General features: G+C 31.3%; 1 protein-coding gene across 1 annotated transcript in view; it reads left to right on the top strand.

Annotated features, from left to right (window-relative positions):
- LOC135128992 (neurotrimin-like) overlaps positions 1-18,486 on the top strand; it is a 353,567-nt gene that overhangs the window by 234,885 nt on the left and 100,196 nt on the right. Inside the window, exon 3 of the mRNA XM_064056075.1 lies at positions 15,998-16,205. Coding sequence (XP_063912145.1) covers positions 15,998-16,205 — 208 coding nt within the window. The remainder of the gene's footprint in view (positions 1-15,997; positions 16,206-18,486) is intronic.

Genomic DNA, 18,486 nt, shown 5'->3' with positions numbered 1-18,486 from the left:
CTAGAAAACTTATATCAGAGACAAATCTCAGATCTGAAGAAGTATTTCTTGCAACGAGCAGAAAGAAAAGAAATGTTTCGCACCATCACAAGGGCAGATTTGAACCACACACCCTTAAATCTGTCGAACACCGAAGAAATCCCCATCCCCCACACAATAGACAAAATAATACGTGGACAAAACAAAAACAACTACATGGAAAATTCTACAAAGACTTAGAAGAAACTCATGTCAACAAGAAGATGTCATTGATTTGGTTAAAGAAATCAAGTTTGTATGCCGAAACAGAAGGATTTGTGTTTGCTATTCAAGACCAAGTAATCAATACCAAGAATTACAGAAAATACATCATCGAAGATCCGAATATAAGAAACGACTGCTGTCGCCTCTGCAAAGCAAAACCTGAAACGATCCAGCACATAATCTCCTCCTGCAGCATCCTGGCACAAGCTGACTACAAAACTAGACACGACAACGCAGCCAAAATCATTCACAAAGAATTAGCAACACTTATGAACTTGATCGAAGATACGACACCCTATTACACTTACATTCCATCTCCGTTCCTTGAAAATAACAAATACAAATTATCCTGGGATCGCACAATACTTACAAACTTAAACATTACAGCTAACAGACCAGACATCAGACTTATCAAAAAACACACGAACGAAGCCATTCTCATTGACATTGCTATTCCTAACACAAACAACATTATTCAAACATACCACACCAAGATTTCAAAATATCTACAATTATTGATAGAAATGAAATCCATGTTGAATCTTAAAAAAATTTCAATTCTACCCCTAGTTATCTCTAATGTAGGTGTAGTCCCAAATAGCTTAGTTGAGAATTTAAAGTCTTTGCATTTGAATGATTCAATAATTATCAAAATTCAAAAAGCTGTTTTGTTAGGAATATGTCATATTGTTCGTAAGTTTCTCGAACAGTCTGATCATGTCAGTCAGATAAGATTAGCACCAGTAGGTCAGAGTAGTGTAGGTCACTTTCCAAGTGATGCGCGGATAAATGATCGGTAGTTACGCTAGACTTTTGGGGATGGGGTGAGATTAGAGAATAATAACAGCCTAATTTGTATGCTGTAATTCTAGAATCTCGAAAGTTGTTTTGTTAATCTAATCAATGCATATCATTACTTGGTCTTAATACCCGTAATGATAGAAGTCTTGCCTGAATGCCGGTCATTTCCGGGTCAGTGGTGGGTCTTAATATATAATAATGTAGGTCATGCTAAATCTTCAGGTTGATCAAGGTTGGTTAGTTAGCACAGCTAGATCAGAGTCTAAGCTGCTGAGTACATCAAAAATCTGTAGCTGTTGTTTATTCCCTACGAATATTGATACAATCGTTCGATAACGACGCGACATACACAAACCTTCGTGATTTAAATATAGAACTGACGCAACTGACTCAAATTATAAATAACTGAAAATGAGGGGGCATTTTACTACAGTGTACCATACGCTGAAAACTCTCAAATAATTTATAGCGATTTTATTTTCTGCGCTGGAGGCTTGTAGTGTAATCATAATCGATAACGGAGCTTTTTCTAAGCGTTACAGGTTATTGGATCATGTCTACTTTTTTCCCAAAGCTTGAGCTTGCTTTATTTTTTCTTGTAAACTGTGTTAAAAACATCATGCCATAATATTTGTGTACAGGACAAGTTAAAAAAAATATATTAGGATAAGCTTTTTAAAGAACGTAAATCTATTGTGTACGATTTTCTATATCTCACACCCATTTTTAATTTTTTGTAGACCAGTAATGTTATTTTGAAATTTAAAATAATAAAACAATCTGAAAACGAATTTTGTTAGACAAAATTAGAGAGTTTTCCAACTTACCCTGAATACTGATTTGGCATGTTAAACAAAATCCATGGGCGTATTTGCTGTAATTTTACAACAAAAAATTTTATGAGGGCGTTAAAATTTAGCTTGCTTGCTTATTATGATTTGAATGTTTAGCTTAAAGCTGAAATAACATTCGTGTTTGACGTGTCCTATTATTCACTATTTTTCTGTGCCGTATCAGAAGTTGTTTTAATTGTAGGTATACTAAATTAATGAAAAATCAAAATACGTTTTGCTACAGCACATTTCAAAATATTAATTGGAATACTTGTTTCTTTTTTATTTATCCAAGTTCTAACAACATTCCACTTGCCTAGTTTGCTGGTGTATATCATTAAAAAGTTTTAGGAGCACGTCCTTAAAATAAATGTTGCGCTAGATGGAAACTACTTTTCTTTATAGCATACAGACAAACACTAACCGAAGTCGTTAACGATACGTTATTTTAAACAACACTTTTAGAAACATACATTATTAGATATCACTTATTACATTACACAGAATGAACAATACTCCTTCAATTACTTCATTCACATACTCAATTTTACACAAAACTTAAAGATTTCTTTTCTATTTACTTCCCGAACGTAAGCTCATGTTTTCTTGATGTGTCCTGTTCCCTAGAGTATGAAAAAATAGGTCTCCTCTTTCCATCTGTCTGTCTGTCTATCTGTTTGTCCGCTGGATCATTCTTTTCCCATTGTTATTTATTGGCAACTCTTCTCCATACATTCCAACCGGGTGACCTAGTTCACCTGTTTTCCCAACTCTCCCGTTTAGGTCATCTATTATCATTATCATTATCTCATGACTTACTTGGTCCCTTCCCTCTTGTAGTATCTCCCAGAATTCATCCTTGGTTGCTTTTCAGTCATTTTCAGAAAATCCGTATGCCGTAAAAATGGTCATCTTTCCTCTATTTCCTTTTCGACATTCTACACTTATTAATCTTTCCGATATGAACTTCCGTCCACTGATATTTGGCACAAAAACTTTGTGTATTATTATTCCCACTCCAGCCTCCGCTTTTTCTGTCTGGTCCTTTCCGCTATTGATAAGTATAAGTGTCCCATTTGTGTCAATATGCTTCCTTTTCCTTCCTTTTTAGTTTCTGTTATTCTCTGAGTTTACTTTTCTCAAATTCTTCTAATAGTTCTTCTTTCTCGTTTATCCCCTATACGTTCCATAACCCCATTTTCCATATTTTGAACTTTTCATTCCGATTTTCTTTAAGAATGTTTGTGTCATTTCTCTGTTCTGTAATCCTTTCAATTTTTTACTCGTTTATTCGTGTTTCCTTTATTTACCTTATCTTTGTTTTCCTGCTCTTTCTGTTCTTTACTTTAATACTTATTTTGTTCCTATTCTCTGAATTCTCTTTGTTTTCATAATATATCTCAATTTATTTGTCAGTTTTTTGTTTTCTCGTCGCTGGTTATATGTTTTACCAGCTTTTGTTCTTTTTCGCTCCAGTTCCATTGTGTACCATCTATTATTATCGTTGTATAGGCTATTTTAACCATTTTTCCTTTTAACCTTAAACCCTTGGCTTCCTTCGCTTTCAATGAAGACAATCCCACCTTCCATTCCCTGTAGTTTAGGTTTGTTTGTTAATATATCTATATTTTTCAAAGATTTATATTTCCAAAATATCTTTCTTCAACTCCCAATTTTTCCTTGAAGAAATTTCCCGCCTATTCCTTTATAATGTCATTATTATCTGTATACAATTCAAAACCTTTGATGACTAAGTTAATTCTAATTTATTCTTTCTGTATTTTCACCACAAATTGCACAGTTTATTTTATTGCACCTCTCGATTTCGCGGGTTTAACGCAGGTGAACCCTCGAAGCGAAGTACATAACCTCACTTTGTGCATAGTAAATGGGTTTTAGATGTTATAAAGTAACATACAAACTTCTCCACGTATAGTTTATGAATCCGTTTTGAATTTTTAACCGAGACATCTCGTCGCCGGAGAACTTGTTTGATCCACAAACCGGAATGCACTCAGGCCAAATATTATTTAGATGCTATTATTTACAAACATAATGTCACATCTCATATGTTTCACTCGATTTTGACATGCAACATTTTTTTTTTTTTGTTTAACTAAGAATTAATTCTTTAATTGTAGATACTACTTAACAAAATATCCTAAATTAGCAATACTAGTGGAAACGTAACCATGCAATAGATTTTTTTCGGGAAGGTGCAGTTATTTTTATGTTTTAGAAGCATTGTGTTCTATTTTGTATTAAGTTTTACATATTTTGGGTCACAATTTTGGTGGTTTTTTTATTTTGCATACTTTCCCAATTTTTCGATTTTTCGACTTCTCGGCTTTTCGGCTTCTCGATTTTTCGATCTTCTGATTTTTCGATTTCTGGATACTTATCTCAGTTTTTGAATTTTAAAATTTTTCAATTTGTCGCTTTTTCGATTTTTTACTTTTCGGCTTTTCGATTTCTCGATGTTAACGATTTTTCAAATATCCGATTTTTCAATTTTCCAATTTTTTTAATTTCCGAGTTTCGATCGCTCAATTTTTTTTTATTTTTTACTGTTTGGAATGTTCCATTTTTCAATTTTACGATATATTTTAATTTTTCAATGTTTTAAATTTTCGATTTTTCGATTTTTCTGTTCTTCAGTTTTTCAATTTTTCGATTTTTTAAGTTTTTGATTTTTCAATTTTATCGATTTTTTAAGTTTATGATTTTTCGACTTTGCTGTTTTGACTTTTCGATTTCTCAATTTTTAAATTTTTTAATTTCACAATTTTTGGATATTTCGATCATCGATCAATTTTGTGATTTTTCGGTTTTTCGATTCTTCAATTTTTCTTCCATTTTCCATTTTTCGACTTTTTACTTTTTGGGTTTTCAATTTTTCGTTTTTAAAACCTTAGATTTTCAATTTTTCGACTACTTTAAACTTCGATTTCTCAATTTTTTAACTTTTCGATATTTTAACTTTTCAATTTTTAAAATTTTCGGTTTTTCGATTCCTTGATTTTTTTGTTCTTCTACATATATTTCTATTTTTAAATTTTCAATTTTCCAATTTATTAATTTTTCGATTTTCCAGTTTTTCGAAGCTTCTAAATATAAATAGGCCAAAATCGAAAAGCTAAACTTGGAAAATTGATAAATCGAGATCTCAAAAAATTGAAAAATCAAAAATTTAGAAATTCGAAAAATTGAAAAATTTAAATATAGAAGAACTAAAAAACTAATAAATCGAAATATAAATCAGTCGAAAAACTAAAAATTTAAAAAATAAAAAATCGACAAATCGAAAAATTGAAAATCCGAAGAATCGAAATATTGGAAAATCCCAAAACTGAACGAAATATCCAAAAATTGAGACACAAAAAACTGCAAAATTGAAAAATCGAAAAACCAAAAAAGCAAAGTCGAAAAATTAAAGAATGGAAGAATTGAAAAACTGAAAAATCGAAACTTCGTGAAGTCAAGAAATGGGAAAATCAAAAAGAGATTAATTAATTGAGAAATCGGATACTGAAAATTTAGCAATGTCAAAAATTGAAAAATTGAAAAATAGTATTACCGAAGAACTGAAAAATTAAAAAATCGAAAATCTAAAATTTAAAAATCGAAACCTCAGAATTTAAAAAATTGAAAAATCGGATAACTGAAAAATCGAAACATCGAAAAATTAAAAAACTGACACATCGGGAAATCGAAAATCGGAGAATCGAGAAATTGAGGAGATGACACCTGAGAAGAAAAGTTAAAAATTGAAAAATCGAGAAATCGACCAATCAAAACATCGAAACATCTGAATTCGTTAAATCAAGAAAAAAAAATTGAAAAGTAGAAAAATTTTAAAAAAGAAAAATTGAAAAATCGGAATGAAATAAAGAAGAACTGAAAGCCCGAGACCTCGAAAAACTTGGAATGTTAAAAATTGTATAATTAAAACATCGAAAAGGTGAGAAATTTAGAAATCGAAGTGTAAAACAGTCGAAAAATTGCAAAATCTGAAGTTTGACGAAAAATTGAAAATCCCAAAAATAAAAAATCGAGAAATCCAAAGATCTCGGAGTCCAAAAATAGATAAAAAATCGAAATACCGAAAAATCTCAATATCGTATTTATAAACGACAAATTGAGAGCTATGCTACCTTAACATTTAAATAACAATTATTCAACAAAATTGTGAGATGACATCATCAATTCTTGGATTGCATGAACGGATAAATTTTGAATAACGATTTAACACGCTTCCAATAACTATAAATTGGAAAATGTTGTTGAGGTTTTTCAAAAAATGGTAAAAACTCTACACGGATTCATAAACCATAAATGGAGGATATAAAATTTAAATTACATCTGCTATTGTAAAATTTGGAGGTTACGTCATTTCATTCTTGGTAACAAATTTTGGTGAGCGTTTTACCATATGATTAGATAATAGGGAAGTAATTTGAAATGTAAATTTTGTCATTCGGGAACATTATATATCAAATTGTTAAAATGTTCAAGAACTTTATTCATTTATTCGTTGTAAAGGGATTAGTTCTTCGTAGTGGATGTGTATCAGATCAGCTCCAACGAAAGTCGGCTTATAGATAAATCGCTTAGAGACGATAGTAGTCCGAGTGCGTTCTGATCTGTACATCAAACAAGTTCTCAGACAACGATCTAGCTTTTTGGAAAATCAAAATTATCTAACATTTTGCAATTTAACTTTGAAACTGCAAAAACACGTTATCTCAAAATATTGGCAAATAAACCCTATCTAAAACAAACAAAATATTATGGCTCCATGCATAAGCTGGGGTTTATTAATGCATTCATTGTTTCTATAATTACTTCTACAGGGTAGCGCAAAAAAATTAATGGCTTACCCCAGTTTCCAGAAAATTTTATAACTTTATACCAGTTGTTTTAATAAAATTTGTACGAGCTCGTTGCGTTCGCATTCTGAACCTTCCTTTTTTTCTAAGTTATTTAGTCTCATAAATATTCAAGAAGATGTCTTAGCGAAATTGTATGGGTACCATCGTAATAAGAAATCTGCTGTGATAACCCAAACATCCCGCCCTAAATTGATATGTGAAAAAAATTGAAAGCCCGTGAAAAATTCAAAAATTTGGCCTTGGGTGTGATCATCTAACAAAATGGAACCCTACATTGTGTTTTGAAAAATGGCGGGATGCGTTCAGATGTAAATGGTGGACGCCAAGATTGGAAAAGTACCGCAAAATAAAACACAAAATTTATTGAGGGCACAAAATTATTTATTCCTCCACTGAAAAAAAAAAAGAAAAAAAAAGCTGCGACTAAATTGTGCCGGATGAAGACACCCCTTAACACTCAGCTCCAAAAAAAAACCTTTGAATGACTTGGAAAGAAATTAAATTAAACGTTTTAAATCAATGCAAATATTTGAATACCACAAATCTAATAAAACAAAGAAAAATGAATTAAAGTAACTGGATGCAAATACACAAGTTGTTACGGCGTGTGGCGGCAAATTTAAAATTATGACAGTCAACAAGAGCACAAAATTAAAAAAAAAACTATGCAACGACAGTGGCACCACAGCGATATAAGAGTGTGGCGATCGAACTATCTCAATTTCATTCTAGAAAACAATAAAAATACCCATAGGAGGCGTTGTAGCAGCAGCGGAGCTTGGGGCTCCTGGTCGTGGCTGTTCTCCTACCCACGATGGTGATTCCATCTATCGCAAGCACTGTCGCCCAGCACCCCAAGAGTGCCTAGACAAGTAGGCCGTTACGGTCGCAAACTCGCAATTGGGTCTCGAGTATTGGGCCAAGTGGACACCGTTACGTCATCTCGACCGTCCCTTACTTCTATACAAAACCTGCGTCCTTTGTGCAGATGGCAGGATAAATCCCGCCAGCTCGACTAGGAACCGCGCCCTTCGCTTCTGCCACGTGTTTCCGTGTTATTTAACCTCAATTCCTTTTAAATATTCAATTTTTGTGACTCCAATATTAAACCACAAAAACCGCCATACACTCTAGCCAAATTTTTAAACAGCAAAGAATTCTTATCTGAGATTAAGATTGGACATCAGACAATTTATATGATGAAAGCATCAATCAACAAAATATTTATATGAAAGAAAAACTAGCATTGATTTATCAATAAAAGATCTGGTGTGAATAAAACTAGTGTAGACAAAAAATTACGTGGGGTTAGAAACTGCGACACATGAAAATTATGAAAATCTATGTTCAATTTAAATTATACAACAAAGAAAATTACTGAAGTTAAAATTGTGAGATAAAAAAAATTGCATGATATGAAAAATTTGCAAAGCTAACAAAATTACATGAGCTCAATATTTGCCTCACTTTATCAACGATTCAAACAAAGAATTTATATGATGTTACATTATGCCATGATCCAAGTGATTGGTTACTTAAAACAATTTGTTTTGAGGGTTTATATCGTGGACTGTTTATCTCAAACTAAACACATGACAAATAAATACAAAATGCGTCCTGCGTTGCGGGGAAAAATGCATCTCGGTGATGTAATTATCCAACGTTGCGAGAAATAAAATGTCTCGGTGATGTGATGGTGAAAACGATGAAAATAACGATGATAACTGTCTAAGGAGAGATATCTTTAATCCCCCCGTCAGTGCAAGATATTATTTTATGAATTTTACTGCACCTTTCTACGGTTTTTTTCCACAATGGGACAAAGTTAGGTTAATTTAACTGCCGTAATTGAACTATTAGCAATCTTGTGTAAAGAATTAAGAAGTGTTATAACGTAACTACTATAATGTATAATGTAAGTATATGCATCTAGAAACTTATTCATAGTTTTGTTAAACAAAGATTGATCCTGAGTAAGTGAATTTCATGACATCTCCTAGTGAGTGTTTATCTAAAAAAATTTAATGTCAGTTAAATTTTGTTAGCACCAGTTAACGATTAAAATCCTAAGATGAACTGTGAATTTACAAATACTAAAACAAATTTACCGTCGTCGTTACGATTAATTTTCGTTAAACAAAGGCTTTTATTAATAATTTAGCTTCTCAGGAACAGCAGTGAATTATTTTTAATATCACCTGCACCTGCTCGCAGAGCTCGCATTCTGAGCGTCTTTTTTTCAGTTTTGTGTTATAGAAGTGACTCAAAAAGAATCTCAGCAAGGCTGTCTAGGTTTAGTTGTAATAATAAACCTTTCGACTTATCATTTTCAAAAAAAGAAACTTTTACAATGAGGCCGCAGGGAGCACGTCCGGGTTGCTGTAGTATTCACAAATATTTTCAAGATTAACTTTTCTTGGACGTTAAAAAATTCGCTCTTAATTTAGCTTCCTCTTAGTTTAGCTACTTAGTTTTTATTATAACAATTCTCGAGATCTCCCTATGAAGGTAAATTATCCTGAGAAAAACAACAAAATTGTTCTTAATAATTTAGCTTCTCAAGGGTATCAACTTCACTGATTAATCCTCTCTGAGAGTGAGGGAATTATTGTAAAAATGCTTTAGTCCAATTTTTTATAAATTACGAATAATTAAATACTTATGATACAAATTTGACGTTTATCAGTCCGAATAGGAAAGTGCGATTTTAACTATTTGTAATTTTGAGAAAATTGTTGTAAATTTGTATTTAAGAAGGCATGAAAAGGCACGATCTAAAGTCTGCTCTCACAACCTCGTCACCACTAGACGTTCATGTATTTTGCTTTTCTCTAATGTAATGAAATTATTTAAATTTCGGGACTCTTAGTAAACACGTATTAGCTGCTCTTCTGGTTCGTTGTTTTAATAACACGGTCTATTTTAATGTTATTAGAATCCTCGAGAGACCATCTACATAGAACCCAAAATACCTCCCTCTTAAATTACTCTACAAACACTGTAAAATTATGTTAATCAAATAGAAAATAAGAAATACTACAAACTAACAACGTGTAGCATAACGAGTGAGACAAATTATACTTAATAGTTACCAGAGTAATTTATTTTTTATTGACAAAATTTTTGAATTCAAAATTGTCCTTGAACAGGCAAATCGCAGCCGAGTTTTCGGTAAATGTTAAACGTAGAAATCTGCGAAATTATTATTTATTAAATGTTTGCTTACATAAAACCGATTGTATTGACTTTTAAATTGGGTTGCACTATGTACTTACAAATTAAAAACAAAAAAAAATGTGTTTTTAATTTTCTCACGCTTCCGACTTAAAAAACATAACAATGTAGCATCGAACCCCATCCAAACGTCGTTATGCGGCAGGCAAACGGTTTCACGTAATGAATTTACGTTTACGTCTAGAGCACGTCACGACCTAACGTTATTGTTTCTTCATTTTCCATAAAGCTTCCGGCTGGCAACAATGTGGCATTAAACGCGTTGCACATTTTTCCGCAAGACTTGATCCCATTATTAAAAATGCAACACGATGCAACGATAATAAATCCTAAACGACTTCGGCGCACGTTCTGGATTAAGCTATCCAGTGTTTTCCGTGGTTACGAGATGATATTTGAGCTCCCCATGCATCCAAAGCTCGTTAAATACTGCAAGAGGGTAATTTTTGGAGATAGGGGGCTTTGCGTTTGGGTACATAGCGGCTTATCCCCCTTGCACATAAGACAGATAATTGATTTTATGTCGAGGGATACAAATAGTCCGTGGAGAGTAAATCTGCCTTATCGGGGTGATCGTGGCGGCGAAGACCCGTCACTCCGGAAATTTTTCAAATTCGATGAAAAAGTGTCAGTGTCTGGTTTTAGGTGGTGTTAGCCCATATCGAATGGCGGCAGTTTATTTTAAAATTCTAGTGCGACGTTGCCACGTTAGTACAGTTTTCTTGAATTTTTAATTTCTGAGCGTAAGCTAAGGAAGTATTGTAATCGAGCCATCGACCGACTCCATACTTTTATGTTTATTCGACCTTCATGACCCCTAGACTACGAACATATACGAGCAGCTAGGACGTGTTTACTAAGAGTATCAAAATTTAAATAATTTGATTTCATTAGAGAACGCCTAAAAAAACCATAATGTACAATAGTAAATTTGTTCTTATTTTTATAAAACAAGATACTCTTGTACTTGTGGTGTATGAATCCGTGTTGAACTTTCACCATAAACAGCCAAAATTAAAATTGTATAACAAACCTTTGCAATTTAATTTTGAAAATGCAAAACCGAGTGCTCTAAAATCTTGAAAAATTTTATGGTTAGCGCAGTTTTCTTTTCTTTACTTCAATTTTTCAAATTCTTGATTTTTAATTTTCAGTTTTAGAATTTTACAAATTTTTAATTTTTGAATTTCTCAATTTTTTGATTTTTCAATTTTTTAATTTAGTGTTCTTCAGTTTTTCAAATAATCCTTCTACTTCTCGATTTTTAATTTTACAATTTTTTGATATCACAATTTTTGGTATTTTCTTTTTTTATTTCTTATTTTTAACTTTTCGATTTCTCAATTTTTCGATTTGTAATTTTTTGATATTACAATTTTTTATTTTTTCCATTTTTCCGTTTCTCAATTTTTAATTTTTATATTTTTCAATTTTTCAAGTTCTTGATTTTCATTTTCCATTTTCCCGTTTTTTTTTTTATTTTCATTGTTTTGATTTTACGTCACAATTTTTTCAGTTTTCATTTCCTTTATTTTTTCAATGTTTCTTTAAATTTTGTAATTTTTCGTTTATTCCATTTTTCAAAATTCGAATATTTGATTTTCAATTTGCCGATATTCCAATGTTTAATATTTCCAATTTTGCAATTTTTGGATTTCTCAATTTTTTTCAGTTTTACAATTCTTTGTATTTTCAATTTTGCACTTTCCCATTTTTAAGTTTCTCAATTTTTAATCTTCCGATTTTTCAATTTTTCTGTTCCCCAGTTTTCAAGTTCTTGATTTCCAGCTTTTAGACAATGCAAAGTTTTCTTCTTGTACTTTTTTTTACAGTTTTGTTATTTTTCATTTTTTTGAATCGCAAAGCTAAAAAATCGAAAACCTAAACAAAAAAAAAAAAAAAATTGGAAAAAATTCAAAAATCAGAAAATTGAAAAATTTTAAAATTGCAAAATCGAAAAATTAGAACATCAAAAAATGGCAAATCGAAGAACCGAAGGAATGAAATATTGAAACAGAAAAACTAAGAAGGAGAAACTTAAAAATAAATCCAAAAAATTTATAAATCGAAAAAGGGAAAACATGAAAAAATGCGAGAAAGAAAAATTGTAAAATTGAAGATTATAGAATCGGCAAGGTTTTAAAGTTGAAAAACTGTAACATTGAAAAATTCAAAACCGTAAAATTGAAAAAGTGAACATAGTCTAAAATTATTATTATTATTATTATTACATATTTATATTTTATATCGAAAAATTGGAAACCGAAAAATTGAAAAATCCGCATTGAAAAAAAAAACATTATAAAACCAGAATATTGAAAAACCGTAAAAGTGTAAAAGTAAAAAAAAATAAAAAAATGAAAATTGGAAATCGAAAAATTAAAAAATGAAATCTGGGAATTGTGAATCGAAAAATTGCAAAAACTGAGAATTGAAGGAACAAAAAAAATTAAAAATTGCAAATCGAAAAATTGAAGAAACGAAAAATTGGAAAAACAAAAATTATAAAATCGCAGCATCAAAAAACCGAAAAATTGTAAGTTAAAGAAACCGACACGAAAAGATGTCGAAAATTTTAGGACATGAAAAATTGAAGAATTGAAAAATTTTAAAATTAAAAAAAATAAAAACTCTAGGAATTATGAATCGAAAAATTGCAAAAACTGAAAAATTGACAAACAAAAAAAATTAAAAATTGATAAGATTTAAATCGATAAATCGAAGAAGTAGAAATGAAAGAATTAAAATTGAATAAACAAAAAATTATAAAATCGAAACATTGAAAAATTCGCATTGGAAAAGAGAAACATAAAATCAGAAAATTGCAAATTGGAAATCGAAAAATTGAAGAAATCTATAATAAAAAATTCGAAAAAATGATTAAATAAAAACTGAAAATTCCTGAAATTACAAATCGAATAATTGCAAAATCTAAAAATAGAAACATCCAAAAGTCGGAAAATCGTAAAATTAAAAATTTAAAAATGAAAACTCAAAGTGCAATTATTTAAAAACCGCCATGAAAAAATGCAAATCGAAAATTTTAGCACATGAAAAATTGAAGAATCGAAAAATTGAAAAATTAAAAAAAATGAAAACCCTGGGAATTGTGAATCGAAAATTTGCAAAAACTCAAAAATGAAGAAACACAAAAAAAAATAAAAAATGATAAGATTCAAATCGAAAAATGGAAGAAGCAGAAATGAAAAAATTAAAATCGAAAAAACAAAAAATTATAAAATCAAAACATTGAAAAATTCGCATTGAAAAAAAGAAGCATAAAATCAGAAAGTTGAGAATTGGAAATCGAAAAATTGAAGAAACGAATGATTAAAAAAATCGAAAAATTGAAAAATTAAAAACTGAAAACTCGTGAAATTTCAAATCGAAAAATTACAAAATCTAAAAATAGAAACATCCAAAAGTTAGAAAATCGAAAAAATTAAAAATTTAAAACTGAAAACTCAAAGTGCAATTATTTAAAAACCGCCATAAAAAAATGCAACTCGAAAATTTTAGCACATGAAAAATTGAAGAATCGAAAAATTGGAACATTAAAAAAAAAATAAAAACCCTGGGAATTATGAATCGAAAATTTGCAAAAACTCAAAAATGAAGAAACACAAAAAAAATAAAAAATGATAAGATTCAAATCGAAAAATGGAAGAAGCAGAAATGAAAAAATTAAAATCGAAAAAATAAAAAATTATAAAATCGAAACATTGAAAAATTCGCATTGAAAAACAGAAACATAAAATCAGAAAATTGAGAATTGGAAATCGAAAAAATGAGGAAACGAATGATAAAAAAATCGAAAAATTGAAAAATTAAAAACTGAAAACTCGTGAAATTTCAAATCGAAAAATTGCAAAATCTAAAAATAGAAACATCCAAAAGTTGTAAAATCGAAAAAATTTAAAAATGAAAACTCAAAGTGCAATTATTTAAAAACCGCCATGAAAAAATGCAAATCGGAAATTTTAGCACATGAAAAATCGAAGAATCGAAAAATTGAAAAATTAAAAATAAAAAATGAAAACCTTGGGAATTGTGAATCGAAACACAAAAAAAAATAAAAAATGATAAGATTCAAATCGAAAAATGGAAGAAGCAGAAATCAAAAAGTTAAAATTGAAAAAGCAAAAAATTATAAAGTCGAAACATTGAAAAATTAGTATTGAAAAAAAGAAACATAAGATCAGAAAATTGAGAATTGGAAATCGAAAAATTGAAGAAACGAATGATAAAGAAATCGAAAAATTGAAAAATTAAATAATGAAAATTCCTGAAATTACAAATCGAATAATTGCAAAATCTAAAAATAGAAACATCCAAAAGTTGGAAAATTTTAAGGCATGAAAAACTGAATTATCGAAAAATTGAAAGATTAAAAAAAATAAAACTGGGAATTGTGCATCAAAAAGTTGCAAAATCTTACAATTGAAAAAACAAACAAAAAATTAAAAATTGCAAATCGAAACATTGAAGAAACAACAAATTGAAAAAACAAAAATTGTAAAATCGGAACATCAAAGAATCCAAAAATTGTAAGGTAAAAAAAAAGCCACGAAAAATTGCAAATCGAAAATTTTAGTACATGAATAATTGAAGAATCGAAACACTGAAAAATTAGAAAAAAATGGAAACTATAGGACTTGGGAATCAAAAAATTGGAAAAACTAAGGAATGAGGAAAGAAAAAAAATTGATAAGATTCAAATCGGAGAAGCAGAAATAAAAGACTTAAAATTAAAAAAACAAAAAATCGAAAAAATGTAAAAATAAAGAAAATATAAAACGGAAATAAAAAATCTTACATAAAAAATATATATATATATACTATAAACTGAAAAATTCGGAAGTCGGAAGATTAAAAAACCGAATAATTTAAACTTAAAATTCGAAAAATTGCAAATCGAAAAGCTGACGAAACAAAATAATGGAAACTTTCAAAATTCCAGTTAAAAAGCTGCGGGGATGTGAATAAGGAAGTATTGCAATAGGATCAATTTGACGGATGACTACTTTCATGTTTTCACATTTCATGATCCCTCGATTAGGAAAAAGTACGACTCCCATTTTTTTCTGTCTGTCTGTCGCCTACGAATATGTCAATATTAATTGGACAAAGAATCTCCGAAAATGTTGGACCGATTTTTTCCAAATTTTATAGGTGTATTACAAAAATATCGTCCATATGGTTAAACACTAGCCTTGTCTAATCATCTCCACTAAAAATGTAGTCGCATCAACTCAAAATTTTGCACATTAAATGTATTATTTAATGAACAACTCTGAAGCACCTTGTGTATTCCAACTCTGAAGTAAACATTACTTTATACAGAACGAATTTTTTTTTGACTTGCCGAGAAACATTCATTAAAATTTTTAGATTTTTAAAACTTCAAGACAACATTAAAAATACCAGTTAACGGTGTGGGCCGTATTCACAAAACAGAATTATTTCTCTTTAGTTATATTAAAAGCGAAGGAGGGAATCGGTAACTTATAATTAGATTTAGCGAATTTTCTACCGACACTCTTGATTAGCAAGGGCATCGGGAGTGAACTTCCACCGTAAATACGAACACAAAACAAGACTGTTCTGCTTTATTCTCCACTAATTTAAACGAACTTAAGCTCCCTACTTGCACATCTAGATTTTTTTAATAAACCGGTCTGTAATTAATTTCCTCGCAACTACTAGGCCGTAGGGAAACTTTCCTCGTAAATAAAACGTCTCAAGATCCAGCTTCGCTCCCTTTTTTTTGAAGCTGAACTCGTGTCCCATAATCCCGAATTTATTATTCGTTTTTAATTAAGGTTTTAAAAGAGCTTATGTAAATTACACCTCCATCCTAAAGTAGGTTCGGGCGAGGAAGGGCACATCTATATCAACAGTTATTACATGCTCTTATTTAATTAAATGCAACGGCGGTTCGGTAAACGGCCGAAAATCCGGCTGGATTGCTAAATTGGTTCGTTCCAATTCCAGGTGGCGTGGCTGAGAGTGGACACACAAACTATCCTCACCATCCACGGTCACGTAATTACGAAGAATCATCGCATTGCGGTCACACACAGCGAGCACAGGACATGGTATCTCCATATACGAGACGTCCGGGAGTCGGATAGGGGCTGGTATATGTGCCAGATCAACACCGATCCCATGAAAAGCCAAATTGGATATCTGGATGTCGTCGGTAAGTCACGGGCCAGTCAGCCAGAAGCGAAAGGATTTAACAAAACGTTTACAATGTAATAGCCGTCGAAGGGCGGCGGTGACATAGGGGTAGATTTTACATTTTTCTGGACATGGCTACATTTACCAGAATAAAAAGGGATGCGGGTAGGTGCTCGAGGTGACCTGCTTTTTTCTACTTTTTAATTTCATTCCTACCCGTATTCGTTTGGTGTAATCCCTCAGAATCTAGCTAGACCTTCAACCCGACAGCTGTAAGTTTGTTAGAATCTGAATTCTCCAGAACTATTTTAAGTTCAAAAGACTGATGACGTAACCACGGAAAATTCTTAAAAATATGTCCGACGAACATAACACAGTTATATTGTTGTTATATTCGCATTACGTAACATGTCTAAGTGGCATTATGTTGCAATTTTGTATACACTCTCCTTCATTATGAACTTTTCGACGCGTTTTAGACCGAAAATTACCTCTAAAATTTTTTATGAATTTCGACTTCTAAAAGTTCCGTTCGACCTCATTTATTCAAAAATCAAAAACTCTCCTATTTTTCCAGAGTCGCTCCCCACTTATGACAATTTCAACCTTTTTTCGACCACATTTTTCAACCTCTTTCGATCCTTGACTAAAAACATTTTGTTGTGGATTTCGACGTCCAGAAGCTACTTTCCGCTTTATTTCTTCGAAAACTCCGATCATTTCTCAAGAACCGACGAAAGAAATATGAAAATTTTTAGGCACTAAAAAACATTAACCTTCAAAAACTTCCAAAATGCTATCCCCCTTACGAAAAATTCGACTTTTGTTGGACTATTTTCGAAAAATATCTAAAAAGATTCTTTTATTTATTTCGACCTACAGAGATAATTTGGGCCTACTCTCTTCGAAAACCCCAAAAATTCCTAATGAAATACAGCAATTTTTAATATTTTTTCAAAATATCGAGGTCTCTATTCCAGAATTTTTATTGATTTTTAGACAATAATTAATTATTACTTCAAAAGCTGAAATTCGCCTTTTTTCTACCTTCGAACGGACTCCAAAATTTTCGTTGGCCTCATTTCTTCGAAGATTCTTCTTGATTTTCAAAGCGAATATTTCCAAAATCCTAGATTTATATTCCAGAATTTTTGTGGACTTTTCGCGACCTTCGAAAATTATCTAAAAAGAGTTTTTTTGTCCAGAAGATGCTTTCGTCCTCCTTTCGTCAAAAAAACTTTACTTCAAAACAAGTGTTTCTAAAAACTTGCTCCGGGTCCATCACCCGCTATATATTTCAAATGAGTATGTTGAGATCTATATCCCTAAATTTTGTATGAATTTTTTGGAAACTTTCTCAAGAGCTTCGTTTTTCAGTACTCCACTTCTAACTTTGTATTAAGTCTTAGATCCTACTGTGTCTCAAAATAGAATCCAATTCCCATTTCACAGTAAATAAAAGAGTCAGTGAAATGGAGAATAGAGATGGCTGGGTTTAGTTTTTTCTACACCCCTCCTTCATTCTAGTGAATACTCTTGATATTTTTCAGTCTTATTTTAGCAAATACAAGCTCCGCCCACCCGCCCTTTATTTTCTTAAAGGGTATATCATTTGCCAAAATTAGTTTTATCTTTACAAGAATTAGCCCCACCCACCCGCCCTCTATTTTCTTAGGGAATATTTCATTTGCCAAAATCAGTCTTATCTTGCCAAGTACTAGCCCTGCTCACATGTCCTCTATTTTTTTGAAGGTGGGTGGGCGAGTCTAGAATTTACTAAGATAAGCCTGATTTTGGTTGATAACATACGCTACAAGAAAACAAAGGGTGGTTGGGCGGGGCTAGTACATGTTAAGGTAATACTGATTTTGGGGAATAACATACCCCCGAAGAAAAAAGAGGGCGGGTGGGCGGGGCTAATACCTACTAAGATAAGACTGATTTTGGTAAATGATATACCCTTCCAATTTCTTAGAAGTCATCATTTCCCAAAATCAGTCCTATCTTAGCAAGTACAAGTACCGCCCACCCGCCCTCTATTTCTTAAAGGATATATCATTTACCAAAACCAGTCTTAGCTTTACAAGTACTAGCCCCACCCACCCGCCTGATATTGTCTTAGAGGATACATCATTTGCCAAAGTCAGTCGTATCTTAGGAAATATTAAACTCCGCCCATCCCCACTTTATTTTTCTTTAAAGGGTATATCATTTACCAAAATCAGTCTTACCTTAGCAAGTACAAGCTCCGCCCATCCGCCCTCTATTTTCTTAAAGGTTATGCCATTTGACAAAATCAG

The sequence above is a fragment of the Zophobas morio genome, unplaced genomic scaffold (genome assembly GCF_036711695.1).
Source record: "Zophobas morio isolate AGI-343-1 ecotype UQ-CSIRO unplaced genomic scaffold, CSIRO_AGI_Zmor_V1 ptg000014l, whole genome shotgun sequence".
Lineage (NCBI taxonomy): Eukaryota > Metazoa > Arthropoda > Insecta > Coleoptera > Tenebrionidae > Zophobas > Zophobas morio.
The sequence above is the reverse complement of the archived record's forward strand: the minus strand, read 5'-3'. Positions and strand labels throughout refer to the sequence as shown.